Source organism: Rhinolophus ferrumequinum, chromosome 15 (genome assembly GCF_004115265.2).
Source record: "Rhinolophus ferrumequinum isolate MPI-CBG mRhiFer1 chromosome 15, mRhiFer1_v1.p, whole genome shotgun sequence".
NCBI classification, from domain to species: domain Eukaryota; kingdom Metazoa; phylum Chordata; class Mammalia; order Chiroptera; family Rhinolophidae; genus Rhinolophus; species Rhinolophus ferrumequinum.
The window spans coordinates 44,998,965-45,017,305 of record NC_046298.1 but is presented as its reverse complement, the minus strand read 5'-3'; the positions used below and the strand labels follow the sequence as shown (position 1 = coordinate 45,017,305).

Genomic DNA, 18,341 nt, shown 5'->3' with positions numbered 1-18,341 from the left:
AATGGAGTTCTCAGGTAGGCACATCCCAAGGGCAGTCGGGAGGTTGGCAGCGCCTGCGCCGGGGCAGTCCTGCCTCAGGGCGGAGGATGCGCGCGCAGCGCCTTCCGCCTCAGCGGAAGTTTCTTCGTGGCAACTGAGGTGAGTCCTATCCCGGCGGGTGGATCCGAGGGTCTGGCGGCGCATACTTGGACTCCACCCCAATCACCAAATTCAGAGGTGAGAGGAAAGCGAGGTTTAGCATGGGACGGCCTCCTGATACACTATCCTCAGTTCGGTCGTGGTGCCTGTGACGTCATCACAACACTGTGGGAGGCGGAGCCCCCCGGGCCGGGGGTTGGGATGAGAGGAACTTCTGGTCGCAGAGATAGTTGGCCTGTCCTTGCGGTCCCAAGCCACTTTTGGCTTTTGGTGGTGGGCGTGGCTACGACTGAGACAGGCGGAGCTAACGGGGAATTTAACAGACGCCCCGCCTTAGCTCTACGTCATCACTGGTTTCTGCTTAGGGCGCGTAGGAGGCGAGTCCTGGTCACCTAAACAACTGACCCTCCTGCCCTGAGACGGAGACTAGCCTTTAGCTCTTTTATTGTGCTATGCCTTAGAACTTCCAGGAAAGACAAAATACTTAACACATAGCAGATGTTCAGTAAATATTTGTTGAGTAAATAAAATGGATGAATGAATCATAAAGACTAGCCTAAGTGTTGGAGCCTTGGGTTTTAGTCCTGAACAAACCATGTGACCTTGGACAAGGGACTTCAGCACTGTGACTCTCCTCTTTCTTCCACCCATAATTATCGAGCACCTACTATAGCACTATCTTCTAACCTATTAAATAGCGACTTGCTCATTTGTTTATTGTCTAATCTTGCCCCACCCCTGAATGTGAGCTTTATCAGATGAAGAGCTGTTTGTTTCCTTTGTTGCTGTATCCCCAGTGGTTGGCACCTATTAGGAGTTCAGTAAATAATCATTGAATAAATTAATGAAATTAGCACATGCTGGCTACATAGCCAGTGCGCAATATCATTAACCCTTGTCTTTTACTTACATGAGAAGTGAGCCTGAGACAGCCTCTCCATGTTCATTCCCTTACAGAACACTGTTAAGATGGAGTTTCTAGCCCAGTGAATCTTGAGTGCCAGACCGTGACCCCATAAAGGTACAGACACATGCCCCTTAAGCCCCATTCCCCATCACCAGCCTGCTACTGCTCCATCTCTTCTGTGTTGCTGCTCTTCAGTCCCAGGAGGACTGTATCCGGTCACTCGCTTAGGCCCTTGCCCCACCCTGGAGGCCATCTTTATCCAAGGGCACTTAGCACCTGGGGAAATTCCACTTATAGTGACGCCACGTAAAACTGCCATGGATTTTCAGACTTAGTTTACAAAGTAATTGAGCAGATTCTCAGTATATTTGTCAGACAGACTGTGCTGCAGTGACAACAACCCCTAAACCTCAGATTAAACCCAAATACAAATTTCTCATTAATACAAAGTCTGCAAGAACTCTCCAGGGTGGCCATCCTCCAGGCAATTTTGATCTTGTGTCTCCATCAACACAAGGGCTTCAGGTTTGTCATGTCCTGAGGGAGAAGGAAGACGTGATGGTGACTCCTCTAGCTTAACAAAACCACTCACCAGTATTTATACCTTTGAGAAGACAGAGGTATCCATTTCATTGTTATTACCAGGACAACAAATGATTAAGTTACACACCCAGTCCGAACTACAGACTTCTTAGAGGCTGAGGGATACCTGGGAGCAGTCTTTGCAGTCTGATGTCTTATACAACGCTGTGTGGGAAATAACAGAAGGACAGTTTTACACCAGTGTGGTTTCTGCTCTTCTGCAGACCAAGGGGAAGAGGAACGCTTTTCTCTCTGGCTGAGATTTCTTTCACTAGCTGTTTGGACAGCCTGTGTTTTTCAAGGGTGGGCGCTAAGATTACATAAGGCGGAGCCAGGAGGAAATGGAAAGACCTGAGAGGCTCAGAACTTACAATATGGAAAAAGAAAAAGGAAAAATAGATATATTAACAAATAGAATATAATAAGTGGGATACAGGGTATGATATGGTAATAACTACTAACATAAAAGACTTTCCATGGGCCAGGCCCTGTTTTCAGCACTTGCCATAAATGTATTCATTTAGGCCTCAACAACCACTCTGTCAGATAAGTAGTGTAAGAAGCCCCATGACATTGTCGGGCAAACTGAGGCATAGAGAGGTTAAGTAAGGTGCTGAGCATATAGCAGGTCTGGAATTTAAATCCAGGCATTTTGGACCAGAGCCTGTGGTTTTAAGGACTCCACAGTTTTGCAATTGCTACAGAGACCAACCTTTACACTGACTAAAGGAAAAGCGTTTGATTCGACTAAGCCAGACATAGAAAGAAATATCATATGAGCTCACTTATATGTAGAATCTAAAAAAAAAAGTCAAATATGGGGCAGCCGGTTGGCTCAGTTGGTTAGAATGCAGTGCTCATAACACCAACGTTACTGGTTCAATTCCTACATGGGCCAGTGAGCTGTGCCCCCCACAACTAGATTGAAAACAACAACTTGACTTGGAGCTTATGGGTCCTGGAAAAACCCACTGTTCCCCAATATTCCCCAATAAAATAAAATTAAAAATAATTTTAAAAAGTCAAATTTATAGTAATAGAGAGTAGAATAGTGGTTACCAGAGGCTATGGAGGAAAGGGGGAGATGCTGATGAAAGGGTACCCATTTTCAGTTATGAGATGAATAAGTTCTGGACCTGACATATAGCATGGCGACTATAGTAAAGAATATATTGTATACTTGAAAATTGCTAAGAGAGTAGATCTCAAGTGTTCTCACCACACACAAAAAAATGGTAACTATGGGATGTGATGGATATATTAATTAGTTTGATTATGGTGATCATTTCACAATGTGTACATATATCAAAACATCACATACACCTTAAATATGTACAATTTGTGTTTGTCAAAATAAATAAAAGTAAAAAGAGAAGAACTTTCTCTTGAAGGTGAAATGAAGCCATAGACACAATTTTATTTTGACTTCTGTTTTGATAGTCCGGCTCATAATTGGTATTACATACTAAGTCTTAGAAGAACAAATAAGGTAATATTTTTTTGTATTCAAAATGTATTCATTTGAAGTGCCTATTGCACTGTCATTCTTATTGATTTGCTCTTCTTATTAACTAGTTTAATTTTGCTCTTACGGGCTGAACTGTGTCCCATAAAAATTCGTATGTGGAAACCCTAACCCCGAGGACCTCAGAATGTGACTATATTTGGAGATAAGGCCTTTAAAGAAATAATTAAGTTAAAATGGGGTTCTTAGGGTGGGCCTGCTATGGTCTGAATATCTGGGTCCCTCCAAAATTCATGTTGAACCCCAATGCCCAATGTGATGGGGACTTTGGAGGTGGGGTCTTTGGGAAGTCATTAGGTACTGAGGTTGGAGCCTCATGAGTGAGATTAATGCCCTTATAAAAGAGACCCCACTGCGCTCTAACCAACTGAGCCAACCGGCTTCCACTACGTGTGGACACAGCGAGAAGTTGTCAGTCTGCAACCCAGAAGAGGGCCTTCACCAGAACCCAGCCATGGTGGCATGTTGATCTTGGACTGCCCAGTCTCCAGAACTGTGAGAAATAAGTTTCTGTTGTTTCTAAGCTACCAAGTCTGTGATATTTTTTTTCTCCCCTTTTCTCCCGCCTCCCCCCCACACTCTGGTTCAAGCCGTTGTTTTCCAGTCCAGTTGTGTAGGACACAGCTCACTGGCCCATGCTGGTATTAGGAGCCTTGCGCTCCCCGGCTGAGGCAGTGGGTCGCCAGTTGTCAGTCGACCGCTCACAGCAGCTCAGCGCAGCTCCCGCTGGGCTGCCGGCCCCTCACGCTGACCACTAGCCACTCCTGCGCAGCACACAGCCGCCTGCAGCAGATTACACCAACCTCTGGCTGCTCACCGCAGCCCAGCTCCACGGAGAGCTGTTGTTCACAATCTTAGCTGTAGAGGGGCAGCTTACTGGCCTATGTGGGAATCGAACTGGTGGCCTCAGCGTTAGGAGCACAGCGCTCCAACCACCTGAGCCATCGGGCTGGCCCCATCTGTGATATTTTATTATAGCAGCCCAAACATACTAAGACAGGGCCCTAATCCAATATGACTGTGTCCTGATGAGAAGAGGAGATTAGGACACAGACAGAGGGACGACCACGTGAGGACACAGTGAGAAGACAGCCATCCGCAAGCCAAGGAGAGAGGCCTCAGAAGAAACCATACTGGCTGATACCTTGATCTCAGACTGCTAGCCTCCAAAATTGTGAGAAAATAAATTCATATTGTTAAGCCACCCAGTCTGGGGTATTCAGTTATGACAGCCCGAGCAAACGAATACACCTGCCACATTTTCATTTGTCATAGGCAATGTGTGTTATTTTGTTTTGATATTGGAAGTGTTAGGACATATTCCAGAGAAACACAAGGCTGAGAGGATAATGCAGTGGACACCCGGTGTCTCACTTAGTCACAGTTAGGATAGGTTGTGTTGCAGTAACAAATAAACCCTAGAATGTTGGTGTCTCGATGCAACATAAGTTTATGTGTCAATCATGAAATTGCAATGTGGACCAGGCAGTCCCCCTTCATCTCGTAGCTATGCCATCTGGGGTATGGCCTCCAGGGCCATCCCTGCAGGGGAGGTTAGGAAGGAAGAGGTACTCTGGCTCTTAACTACCTCAGCTAAAAGATGACTTCCACTGACACCCTATTGGCCAGAACTAGTCATGTGGTTCCAATCTAACTGCAAAGGACCCTGGGAAGTATAGGGGAGCATGTGGATATTTGGTGAGCATCAACTGATGTTCAAGAAGTGAACATCACAAATACTGTTGAAGACTCTCAGTGCTTCTGTGATTGGAGCTCCTGCATAATTTTCACTGACCTCAAGGCATTCTTGTATCTTTGGTGAGGTCTGCAGTTTCTGCCTGGTACCTTTGTTCTGCTTTGGACCTGCCCTGTGCCATTAGGGAGAGAGAGGTGGCTAGAGGCTGGAGGCAGTGAGCAGGAACTCATTTTAAAAGTGGCCACTTCCTCAGAGAGTATATTCCAGGGGTGATCACTTTTCTCCCTTTGCAGTATTGTCAGTGTGGGATACTCGGATAACTACTCATCGGCAGTGAATTACGTTTATCTTTCAGCTTCCTGTTCCCTCCTCTGCCACTGCTGTTTTCTAGCATGATCAACTTTTGTCCAGACTGTGGGAAAAATATTCAAACAGCATTCAAATTCTGCCCCTACTGCGGAAAGCATTTGCCTACCGGGGAGGATGAGGAGCCCCAGAGCCTTCTCGGATCGCTTCTGTCATCTTTCCGAGGTAAGGACCAGAGCGTTGAGCTTTTCCCTGGAGGAGGGTGAGGTGCAGGTGTGCAGGCATTTGGGAAGGGAGCACAAACACCTTTGCAGCCTGTCTGACCCTGCGTTGATACAGACTCTCTCTGTACTCAGTTTCTTGGCATCTTACTGGTCTCATGGTTTTAAAGTTGACAACTCACTCATTTCTGTCTCCAGCCTGAACTCCTCCCCTGCAATCCAGATTCATATATATCATATTGCCTGCTTGACACCTCCTGGATGTCTCATACGCGTCTCCACGTGCACAGAACTGAGCTCCTGATGTGACTGCCCCCCCACCTGCCCCTTCCATAGATTTCCCCATCACACTAAACAGCAATTCTGTTCACCCAGTTTCTCAGACCAGACCATGGAGTCATCCTAAGCCCTCTTTCTCTCTACCCCACAGCTTCAGCCCTCCAGCGAATCTTGTCAGCTCTCCGTTTAAAGTCAGTGCCAAGTCAGACCACTTCCTCTGCCTCCATCCTGGTCCATCCCACCTTCGCCTGTCCCTGGTAGTGTTACAGAATCCTTCTTCCCTTGGTCTCTTCGCTGCTTCTCTCTTTCCTATCATTTTCTTCACATGGCAGCCCGACGGATCTTGTTAAACTAAAGCCAGACCCCGTCAGTCCTCTGCTCACCACCTTCCCAGGTTAGGCCTGACATGGTCCGGTCCCCGTCGTCTCCCAGAGCTCATCTCCTAACCCTCTTGCTGCTGCTTATGCAGCTCCAGTCACCCTGGCCTCCCCCATTCCTCCACACCTCAGGCGCGCCTGGGCCTCTGAGCCATCGTGCTTGCTGTTCCGTCTGGGTGATTCTTCCCTCATCTGCATGATCCACTCTCTCTTTTCCTTCAGGTCTTTATTCAGTTGTTGCCTTCTCAGAAAGGCCTTCCCTGACATTTCTAATTAAAATCTATCATCCCTACATATGACACTCCCTATCCTCTGCCCCTGCTTTATACTGACTTTTGGTACTTACAAGTATCAACCCTATTAAATACAGTATTTTATTTATATTGCTCATCTTTAGGTTCCATAAGGACAGAAATTTATTGTAGTTTGTAACCTGCTGTTTGCACAGCACCCAGGACTGTTCTGGGCACAGAGTTGGGTGCTGAGAAATCTTATTGATTGGCTGACCATATGAATGAAACATCAGCCATGGGTCCTTGCTGATTGAAAGCCCAAGCATTGATCGTACACTGATAAATCAAAATGGATTTACTTCTCTGAAGGTCACAGAAGGAAGCTGGCATACATAGCAGAAAGTTCAGCAAAATTCATTTCATCGTTTGGGATTGTGTTTGGCTGCAAGTAACGGAAAACGCTACTTCAAGATTTTAAACAAATGAATGGGTTTATATTTGTTATTAATAGAAAGTCTGGAGGGAACAGTCCAGTATATGGATGGTGTCCCCATGATACCATAAGGTGTCCTCCCGTCTTTTTGCTCAGCCATCCTCAGCGTATGCTTTTTGTTTCCATGCTTATTGCCTTAAATTTTCAAGATGGCTTCTCCATCTCCAGCGTCGTGTCTCCATTCTGGGCAAATGCCCACTTATTTGTGTTAGCCTGAGTGCTTAACCCCAGCCTTCCCTAATGCCAGCCTAGGGCCGGTTCATTATTCATTCACTCAGTCCTCAGACAACAAACAGGACCACCTACTGTGTGTTTAGGTGCTGTGTTTGTCCCCAGGGAGGTGGTAACAAATGAAATGGACCTGGTTTCTAGTCTCGCAGAGTTTTTGGAGGCCAGTAGGGCAAACTGATATTGAACAAGCAATTATCAGTAGAGTGCTTGATAGCAAAGGAGAAGTGGATGGACCACAGAACACATAAGGGAGCTATGTTTCTGGGGACATAAAAGGAGGCCTCCCTAGGTAGATAATGTTTGAGCCGAGACCTAGGGATGGTAAGTTAGCTAAGTGAAAAGTGGGGGCAAGGCGAGGGGGTCAGAACAGGAGTTCTAGGCATTGGAGCATCCTATGGGAGAAGGCCGTGAGATGGGAGGAGCCATGCGTGTTGGAGAAATAAAAAAGGACAGCTTGACTGGGGGCAGACACACAGGGCCTTGTAGACCATGGGTAAGGAGTCTAATAATCACTGATGCAATGGGGAGCTGTGGGATGGTTTCTACCGAGTGGGGGACACAGCATGATATGCATTTGGAAAACACCTATCTAGCCACTATGTTTGGAAGGCAGTTTAAAGGCATGGAATGCAGTTAGGCTATTCTAGTAGTCCACGGCCCAAACGTGCTGGCTGAGCAAGTGTCAAATGAAAGACGACTTCTGTTTTCAGCAGTGTAGCAGACTAGATGATAGGTAAAAGCCCCTTATGGTTCAACATATCACAAAATGCTGGATAAAATATTAAGAATACCTTTTTAAAAAACATACAGCCGAGTGGTAGAATAGTAAGGGAATTCCATAGAGGTAAGAAATAATAAGGAAACAGCCTCACAGGGCTTAGCAAGTGCTGTAGGTGGTGTTGGTCCTGGGCTGTTTGTTGGTCGTTGGTGGCCTTTAGCCTGGGTTTTAATGGGGTATAGGAGACAAAGCTTAGGGCCTGATCATCACAGGAGGTGAGATTGGAAACCTCCTCTCTAAAATCTGGGACTCCTCACCGAGTAAACCAGAACAAAATAATTGTTCCACAGATCAAATTGCTGGAGTCAAATATTTGTCTCAGCTTTATTTGTGGATGAAAAAGAATGTCTTCTCTGTGAATTACTAACCAAGAACTCACATCCTCACCAGTTTGGGGCCAGCATTCTTACTGAACTGTGGCCCCAAAAAAACCAAATGGAAAAGTTAGTTTAAAGTGATAAGGTAATGGGTGTCCCTCCCCAACTGATGCAAATCTTTTGGGGAAACACCCTTTAAAGACAGACCTTAAAGAATTCCCACGGGCACATTAGCTCCTGGTCAATCAACAAAGACACCAAGAAATAAACCATTGTTGGGAGAAACAGCAAACTACAGAGTTGGACTTGTGCTGGTCAGAGACCAGTGCAATTAACAGATGAGACTATGTACTAAACACCTTAATTTGTTTAAAGAAATAAAGGAAGAAATTAAACATACAATGAAGGAACAAAAGTTAGAATTGACCTGGCAGATTTGAAAAGAAATGAAGTAACGCCTATAATGATAAAAACAAGCATCATGGCAATCAAAAACTCATTGGATGGTTTAAACTGTGGACTAGACACAGCTGAAGAGCAAAAAGTGAACTGGAAGATAGATCTGAAGAAATTACCTAGGAGAGAGCACACAATGACAAAGTGATAGAAGATATAAAAGAAAGGCTAAGGTCCCTGGAAAAAAGAATAACTAAAACAAAGGAATAGTTTGCTTGGCTATTTAGGTGATAGAAGAAGCAAGACTTGGCTGTGAGGGTCGAAGGGAAGAGAGTGATTGAATATGACCTCCGGTTTCTGGTTTAATGGTTCCTGGAAAGGGCCTTTATAACTCCAGTTTGCGTTTGGTCTTCCTTTCTCTAGACTCAAGGAGAGAGAGCAGCAGTTCTGAAAGCACTCCCAAGAAAGTGAAATGGTCCAGCTGTGTCACTTCTTCCCCCGTCTCAGATGCTTCTGGGTCTAAAGATACCCCGAGTCCCTGTAAGAAACCCAAAGGTAAGAGTTAGGATCAATCTGGCCTGACCATAGGTGGTGGAAAGGCAGGTCATGCTTGGGGCATCATTCCCCCGCTCAGGCATCACTTAACACCGGCCTAGACCCTCATTCCCCCACCTCTCAGCCCCTTCCCGTCCATCTCTTCACAGCCAGAGCTGCCCCACACTGTGCCCTGCTCACGGCCCTGCTGTTCTCATCACCCCCCAGTCCGACCTCTTCAGCCCAGTATCTGAGACTATATGGTTTGGTTCCTGATTTAGCTCTCACCACAGCCTTCTGCACAGAAATCTCACTTTTTGAAATACTTTTGAGGGTCTTCTGGTCTTTGCTAAGTCTGTCCCCTTGGCCCAGGGCATGCTCACCTCCGTCTTTGCCTAGTGTGCTGCCACTTTTCCAACACTCAGAGGGTCGGGTCTCTAGGAAGCCTTTCCTGAGCACCTTGGGCTAGATCTCCCTCCAGAGCCTCTCTTTGTCCTCTCTCTGGAACCCCACAGTGCCAGTGCCACCCTCATTTGAGCACGTGTCCCCTCCAGGCTCCTTGTCCTTTTCTGCCTCACAGGCTGGACTGAGAGTCCTTCGTCAGCAGGTACCAGGTAGACTCATCTGTGTGTGCTGCATGCCAGCCAGTGAGCGTGGGCGGCTTGAGGCCTGTGTGCCTATTTCCTTCCTGCCAAGCCCTTGGAACTGAAGTCACTGTCCTCGGTGTCTCGTCTTTGTCCCTTGTTATCCTCCAGGCCTCTCTGCCTCTTGCCGTTCTGTGCCTGGAGTGGATGGTAGGTGGGAGGAATAGAGTATATATCTCTTTCTGTGTCCATGTCTGTCTCCTTAACATGCCACACCATTCTTTTGCTAGTTTGGGAGCCCCTCAAAGGCAGGATCTCCGTCTAACAAATTTCTGGGCCCTTTTTGTACTCAGCACAAGGCCAGGTCTTGTTTTAGGATGTTTTTGGTTGAATGTCTATAGTGTCTTTTTTTTCCCCTGGCAAATTTCTGCTCACCCAACAAGACCAACCTAAAATGTCCTCTCCTCCAGGAAGCCTCCCCTGACTTCTCTAGGCACAGTCAGTTTCTTTCTCATATCCCTCTGTACAGCTCTGTCTCACACTCAGTTTTGACCGGCTGTGTCCAAGTCAGACTCCTCCCACCAAATTAGAGGCTCCTAAGGGAAGGGCCCACATCTGACTCATGTCTCGGTCCCCAGCTTTATCACACAAGGACCTGACCCATGAAAGGTCCCAGGAAGCATTTATTGAGCTCTTTATTCTGACTATCCTTGTACAGGGTCCCGGAGCAAACCCCCAACCCCCAAAAGCAGTCCACAGGCGACCAGGGTAAGCCCTCAGACACTGAAGCGGAGCCGAGTGACCACCTTACTCCAGGCTTTGCCCACAGGGACGGTGCTGACAGACAAGAATGGGCAGCACTGGAAGCTGGGATCCCTCCAGACCAGGAACGACCAGGGCATTCTCTATGAAGGTACAGTCTGCGCACAGGTGGACGGGTGCTGGGCTGGGCAGCGCTCTTCTTCAGCTCTACCTACTGTTGTCATGTGGGAGGCACAGGCCCAGTGTGGCCGAATAAGGATGATAATTCTTTCTCACCTGCAGAGACAGGATGGACAACCTGCCGCCCCCGCACCCCCGGCCCCCAGTTTGGTTTGAATACTGGGATTGGTGATATCACACACATCAAGAGGATATGAAAGGTTTATTGCTTGCATAGTTGTCTCTGAAGAGAGCAGGTCTGAAATATCCTCAGGAAGCAAGGAAAAGCGGCTGGGTTTTTGTTGTGGTTAAGGGGTGGGGCTGGAGGTCTCACTTGGTTTGACTGTCCCGCTGGCACCAGAGGAAGGAGCTTGCTTATCAACTCGCACAGATGTGGGGCAGGAGGGAGAGGCAAGGCCAGCCAGTATTACAAGCTGTTGGTAGTCAAACATAAAAACGGAGTCAGATACCTTATTATAATAAGGAAAATAATAACTGCTGGAAGTATTAGTATTAATCAACGTAACATTTATTGAATGCTTACTCAAGGCCAGGCCCTATTCTAAGTGCTTTATGTAGTTTTGTGGGGGTTTTTTGTAATCTTTATTTTTTTTTATTTTTATTGGGGAACAGTATGTTTTTTTTTTTCTAGGGCCCATCAGCTCCAAGTCATTGTGTCTTTGGAGGGCACAGCTCAGCTCCAAGCCCAGTTGCCGTTTTCAATCTTAGTTGCAGGGGACACAGCCCACCATCCCATGTGGGAATTGAACTGGCTACCTAGTTGTTAAGAGCTCCCGCTCTAACCCACTGAGCCATCCGGCCGCCCCACCGGGTGCTCAGCGGCAGCTCATTGTCTTCAATCTAGTTGTGGAGGGTGTAGCTCACTGGACTACGTGGGAACCGAACTGGCAACCCTGTTGTTCAGAGCTCTAACCAACTGAGCCATCTGGCCTCCCCTGTAATCTTTTAATTGAGATAAAATTCATATAACATAAAATTCACCATTTTGAAGTCTATAATTCAGAAGGTTTTAGTATATCCACAATGTTATGCACCACCACCACTATCTAATTCTAGAACCTTCCCACCACCCCAAAAGGAAACCCCGTACCTTTTAACAGTCACTCATTCCCCTCTTCCCATCCCCAGGCAACCACCAGTCTACTTCTGTCTCTGTGCGTTTGCCTAGTCTGGGTGTTTCAGATAAATGGAGTGGCCTTTGTGGCTGGCTTCTTTCCCTTGGAGCATGGTGCTTTCAAGGTCCATCCATGTTGTAGCACGTGCCAGTACTTCATTCTGTTTGATGGCTGAGTAATACTCCAGGGCGTGTATATATCACATTTGGCTCATCCTTGTATCAGTTGGTGGACATTTGGGTTGTTTCCACTTTTGGCTATGATGAATAATGCTGCTGTGAACATTTGTGGAGAAATTTTTACGTAGACGTATGTTTGCTTTATAAAGTCATCCCTCAGCATCTGCGGGGAATTTGTTCCATTACCCAAATCCTCGGATGCTCAAGTCCCCTATGTAATAAAATGGCATAGTATTCACAGGTAATCTGCGCACATCCTCCCCTATACTTTAAATTATCTCTAGGTTACTTATAATACCTGATACCATGTAAATGCTATGTAAGTAGTTGTTATGCTGTGTTGTTTAGGGAATAATGACAAGAAAAAATTGTACGTGTTCGGTGCAGATGCAGCCATTGTAGGCCTCACTACATAATACACGTCAGCAACAACGTAACTTTTTTCCCCAAGTGTTTTCAACCTTGGGTTGCTTGAATCCACAGAGGCAGACCCTGGGAGTACAGTGGGCCAACTGTATTTCTTAACTCGTTTAATTAGTCTTATGACATCAGCACTGTCAGTATCCCCATTTTATAGATGAGGAAAATGAATCCCAGAGATGTTAATAACTAGCCAGAGATCTAGCTCCAGGGATCCTCCAAGCAGGATGATTAAGGAAGGGTGGGAAAGAAGAGAGAAAAGGAGGGGTGACGCAGAGAGCTTGCTGGGCTGGCCGGCGGTGGTTCAGTTCATGGGCTCTGGCCCCAGCCCAGGCAGCACAGCCACTTACTGGCTACGGGTCCTCATTCTAGTGATGCTATTTTGAAAGCTGCCACATATTGAGCGCTGCTGGTGTACCAGGCGTGGTGCTGGGCTCTAGGGCTGTGAGCAGGCTCATTGAGTGGCACATGATGAAGCTGGCTATGACCCGCGCTCAGCTGGTGGTGGTATTAGTCCTACCAGCTCGTCCAAATCCTAGCATCCAACCTCAGGGATGGGCTTCATTACTTCTGTTTTGCAGACGTGGCCGTGGAAGCCCAGAGAGGTTTAGCACTGCGCAAAATCACAGAGTTGGTGGCGTTGCTGGGCTTGAACCCAGTTCAGCCTGGCACGAAGCCTCCCATGTCACTTGGCCTCTCTAAGCTTCAGCTCTCTCATCTCGTCTGTGAGGTGGAGCTAACAGCAATGACAGCAACAGCAATGATAATAATAATACAGTAGTAGACCTGCTTCCTAGGGCTGTCGTGAGCGCTAAAGGCAACGATGTGTGTCAAGCCCACACTTAGCACAGGGCCAGTGATGTTGCAGGTTTGTAATGAGACAAGCATGCAGGGTGTGTGTGAGGAAGAGCCCCAGGGATCAGGAAGGGGGCGGGGCTTGTTGCAGAGGCCTCAGTGCAGCCTCAGCTAGCCCCCTGGGGGGGCTCTGGAGCAGAAGTTGTCCTTCAGCATGGTTCCATGTTGGGCCCACGGCCGGGCCTTCATATCCCCCTCTATCAGCCATTGGATGTTGGATATGGGCCACCCCTCATGCAGCTGAGGGATCCTTAGGAACTGAAGGCTGCCTGTGACGGGCAGGGCAGCCCGTCTTGTTGCTTGGAAGCAACAGTCCTTCTAGAAGGGTGATCTGCGTCCGTCACACAATGCTTACCCATATATGTAGACAGATGCAGATAGGGGGTGTTGGGGTACCAGGAGCACCCCCAGGCTTAGTGATGTACTAGGAGGGCCTCAGCACATAGTTGTACTCACGCCATGACATCACAGCAAAAGGACACAGCACAGTCAGCAAAGGCGCACGGCACATAGTGTGGGGGACATCGGCCCGTTTCCAGAGTCCTCTCCCCATGGGGTCACGCAGGATGCGCAAGGAGGTGTGACAACACATGGGATGCTTGTTAGAGACTCCACACCCAGGGTTTTTACTGGGGCTGGTCATGTGGGCACCCTCTCTTTGGAACATACCAGTGTTCCAGACTCCCAGAAGGAAAGTAGGTGTTGAGCTTAACAGTTTGGGCACAGGGAGCCCCTCTTACTGGTTAAGGAATGCTGGAACCCTCCTGAAATTCAGGTTCACAGATGCCAGCCAAGGGCTCGCCTTGCAAGGAGGCCTTTCCAAGGAGAGCGTCTCAGGTCTCTGTGTTTAATAACTCTTTTTGCATAACTGGATATTAACAGAGAGAGAAAGAGGGAGAAAAAAAGGAACCTATTTGAGAATAGGAGCAGGTCTTGAAAGCCAAGAATGTACTGGAAAGTTTGAGGACGATGACTCTCACTTTCCCTGTAGATTTATAAACTCACTTATTTTGTCTGTCCACAGCTGAGCCTGTATCCGCCTGCGCAGCAAGTTCCCGGAAACAAAGATTCTCCCTTAAACTAGTGAGTGGCCCTGGGTTGGGCGGAAGCACTAAGGAGAGGGCCTGGGGCTTTGGCAAATGCACCATCTTCCTCCAAGCCCCTCTGTGGGCTGGGATGGTGGGAGAACACGGCTGGGCCTGCAAGGAGCAGTGGGAACTTGGGTGGGGCACGTCTCCCTCTGGGCCTCAGGTTCTTCGTCATACAGGGTCCCTCAGAAGCTGCAGGTAGGTCCGCCCTGAGCCCTGGCTCTGATGCTTCCTGGCTGTGCTGTCTGTGCAAGCGCCTCCCCTGTCGGGGCAGACGTTCCTCATCTGTGAGATGGAGCCAATAATACCCACGTCTGGTGGCCCACTTGCCCACTACCTGCCTAACTCATAGCATGTATTTATTGAGCACCTACTGTAATATATCACTGCTAGGTGTTGGCGTTTCACAGAGAATCAGTCAGACGGGGTTCCTATGCTGAGGAATCAGTGAAATTGTGCCCAACTTTAGAACACAGAAGCATGCACGTGAAGGGGGCCAAAGGGAAAAAGTAAACCGAGAAAGTGAGGGCAACCAGGCAGGTGAGTTGGTCCTTCAGCACAGAGGAAGTGCCTAATTAAAGGGCGTCGTCATGGTTGGCGGCCCCACCTCATCCCTGAGTGCTGGGATTATGAGCCTCCCTGGTCCTAGGTGGAGGATGTGTGAGCGGTTCAGAGCCAGGATTGCGAAGCCAGGCTCACAGATGAGTAGTAACAGCACCTACTTGTGGAGAGCCTGCTCTCTAACTGACCCTGAGCTGAGAGTTTCACTAACAAGCCAGTGGGGTAGTTTTGTTTCCCATTTAACAGATGAGGAAATAGGGACTCGTCACTTGCCCAGGGGCACCCAGCATGTAAGTTGCTTTGTTCACTCCTGTATCTCCGGCACCCATAACAATACTCAGCACAAAATAGCTTTGTAGAAAGAATGAATGAATGGCAGAGCTAGTATTTGAACCTACTTCTCTTTGACCCTGTGCTTTTAACCCAGCTGTACTAGTTGTGTTTACTTAAAATATTTGGCTTTACTGCTAGAAAAAAAAATGACCCCAAATTAACAGTGGCCTAAGCAAAAATAATATTTTATTGTTTTTTCACTTGAAAGTTTGGGGCAGTGGTCCAGGGCTGATATGATGGTTTCATTACCAAGGGGCCCACTTTCTTTTTCTCTCTCTCTTTTTTTTCCTTCAAGATTTTATTGGGGAAGGGGAACAGGACTTTATTGGGGAACAGTGTGTACTTCCAGGCCTTTTTTCCAAGTCAAGTTGTTGTCCTTTCAGTCTTAGTTGTGGAGGGTGCAGCTCAGCTCCAGGTCCAGTTGCCGTTGTTAGTTGCAGGGGGCGCAGCCCACCATCCCTTGCGGGAGTCGAACCGGCAACCTTGTGGTTGAGAGGACGCGCTCCAACCAACTGAGCCATCCGGGAGCTCAGCTGCAGCTCAGCTCAAGGTGCCCTGTTCAATCTTAGTTGCAGGGGGTGCTGCCCACCATCCTTTGCGGGACTCAAGGAATTGAACTGGCAATCTTGTGGTTGAGAGCCCACTGGCCCACGTGGGAATCGAACCAGCAGCCTTCGGAGTTAGGAGCATGGAGCTCTAACTGCTTGAGCCACTGGGCCGCCCCCTCTTTCTCTCTTATTGCACCAAAATCCTCAGCCCATAACCTTCATCTCTTCTGCTGAGATGGCTGCTCCAGCTCCCACCATCACATCTGCATTCCAGCCAACAGGAATAGGAGAAACATCCCCATTGGCCAGAACTTGTCATGTGGTCATTCCTCACTGCAAGGGAGAGTGAGAAATGTAGTTTTTAGCTGAAGGCCACATGTCTAGGGAAAACTTGTGGATCCTATCACAAAAAAAGGAAAGGAACCTGGGCAATGAGGGATAGCTCAAAGTCTCTGATATGTGTTCACGTGCAGCATCCTAGGGAATTTGGTTCTGAGGTGCAGGATCTGATGGGGACCCTGGGTTATGGCTGGCATTGCCCTGGGGTAACACATGGCCACTGATGACCTGGGAGTCCTTGTCTAAGAGATTCCAGTGTGACAGACTTCTCTCCCTGCGTCCCCCACTAGGATGCCAAGGATGGGCGCTTGTTCAATGAGCAGAACTTCTTCCAGCGGGCTGCCAAACCTTTGCAAGGTATTCTGCGGGGACGTGGGTAAGGGAGAGAGACTTAGGGGTACCAGCCTGGTCAAAACAGCTAGCTTCTCCCTGAAGGTGTGGGAAGGGTGGGGAGTAAATTCGAGGCCCAGATTTGCTCGTGTCACTCCTTGAGCCTCAAAGGGCAGATGACGTGGGCTGAGGCCAGCTCTTACCAGCTCTTGAGAGCCAAGTATTAAATTTTCAGAAATACTGCAAGTCAGTTGTTAAACATAGCTATTCTTAAAATTAATTACATTAACTTGCTATCAAGCAAATTATATTAAGAACGTGGGTAATAAATATTCAAAATTTATCACTTCCTAATTATTTGCCTGCATTTCTATTACCTATATTCTTGAGGCTGTTTACCTCCACTGTATCCGGATGGTGAAAAACAGTACATAATGGCTTGCTGCTTGCTGCACATCTCTTCTTAACTCTGCATTCCGTGATATTTCAGTAGCTTGAACTGGGCCGCGGTGGGAAGTATTCACGCCACAGAAGTTTGCAAACACTGCACATCAGCACTCTTCCCCTGGACAGTCAGTTGTTAAATCTTTATCACACACCATTGGATCTGTACCATCCAACTGAGATCCTGGAAGATGGGTAGACATCAAGTGACATCATGACCAGTTTAGACATTTCCTGATCCTATTAGCTGTATGTGTGAATTCAGAAGTTATTCTGTCCTTCTTACGCCTCCCACTCACTCTAGATTTCTATATTCTTTCTCCCATGTTCACCCCTTGTCACCTGCAGACAGAGATTAGATATTCAGGTCAACTAGGCCTACCCTGTTGCCACCCTCATTGTCACCCACCCACAGAAGTGGTGTCTCCGCCCAGGAGACTCACGGTCTGGTCTGGGCTCAGGCACACTCTGCTTCTGGTCTGAGAACAGGCTATTGTCCCCGGGGGCCTGGGACCAGGCGGGCTCTAACCTCTCGGGCTCCTGCTTCCCACAGTGAACAAGTGGAAGAGGCTGCACTCAAGCCCCCTACTGGCCATCCCCACCTGCGTCGGTTTTGGTGTTCACCAGGACAGGTACAGGTGAGTCGCCTCACTTGCCTCCCACCTCGCTGGCCCCTTTCTCTCTCTCCCTGTCATGTGCCCGGGCCTGGCTTGGACCCTGGAGCCATTGGCCAGTTAGTTGCTTCCTCCTTTCCATTGCTTTGCATCAGGTTGATTCCCCACCAATCAGAACCCTTCCTCTTGCCCAGGACCAGGACATCGTAGCCGTCTAGCCACAGTTTGTTCTTGGTGGCCTGTATTTCGCCCCCTCCCATAGACGTCTCTCCTACCTCCTGGGATACTCATGTCTTCCAGGTTCTTGGTGCTCCCCATGCTGGGGAGGAGCCTTCAGTCCGCCCTGGATGACCACCCGAAGCATAAAATGTCCATGCAGTCAGTGTTCCAGATGGCCTGCCGGCTGGTATGTTACCTGGGCACTACTGACTCCTGTCCAGGGGATGGCACCCCAGGTTCTGGTTTATCAGTGTTTGTTCATTGCCACACTCGGCCCACGCCTCCCTCTGCTGGACAATGTGGGGGCCGAGAGGGGCTAGCACACCGACACAGGTGGACCCGTTAGAACCAAAGCAATAAGCATTCCCATGTGGGGTGTTCAGGAAGCCATGGAAGTTGCAGGAAGGGGCCCAGCCTCAAACTGAGGGGTTTGATTAGACTTCCCAATGGAGGTTTTTTCTAAGCCGAGAGTAGGAAATAGCAAGGTGCTGAGTGGCGTGAGAGTGGGGATATGTGGGGAAAATATTCCAGGTCAAGGATACAGCTTGGGCAAAGGCTTGTCTCGGGGAGAGAGCATAAGGCATTGCTTCCTTCATTCATTCTTTCATCCATCCTTTCAGTACTATTTATCAGGTCCCTGCTGGGTGTCAGACCCAGTCCCAGGGTCTGGGAGTGCAGTGGGGAGCTGGGACTCTGTGCTGGTTTTGACACCTAGTGGGAGACGATGGTATTCCAACAGTTGCACAGTTTGTGAAAA

The 18,341-nt window shown here is 48.1% G+C and overlaps 1 protein-coding gene across 1 annotated transcript in view; it reads left to right on the top strand.

Annotated features, from left to right (window-relative positions):
- Positions 1–60: 60 nt before the first annotated feature.
- VRK3 (VRK serine/threonine kinase 3) overlaps positions 61–18,341 on the top strand; it is a 34,965-nt gene continuing 16,684 nt past the window's right edge. Inside the window, exons 1-9 of the mRNA XM_033129656.1 lie at positions 61–216; positions 1,096–1,159; positions 5,204–5,379; positions 8,903–9,034; positions 10,316–10,510; positions 14,133–14,191; positions 16,268–16,334; positions 17,305–17,389; positions 17,666–17,771. Of these exons, the coding sequence (XP_032985547.1) occupies positions 5,241–5,379; positions 8,903–9,034; positions 10,316–10,510; positions 14,133–14,191; positions 16,268–16,334; positions 17,305–17,389; positions 17,666–17,771 (783 nt within the window). The 5' untranslated portion in view covers positions 61–216; positions 1,096–1,159; positions 5,204–5,240. The remainder of the gene's footprint in view (positions 217–1,095; positions 1,160–5,203; positions 5,380–8,902; positions 9,035–10,315; positions 10,511–14,132; positions 14,192–16,267; positions 16,335–17,304; positions 17,390–17,665; positions 17,772–18,341) is intronic.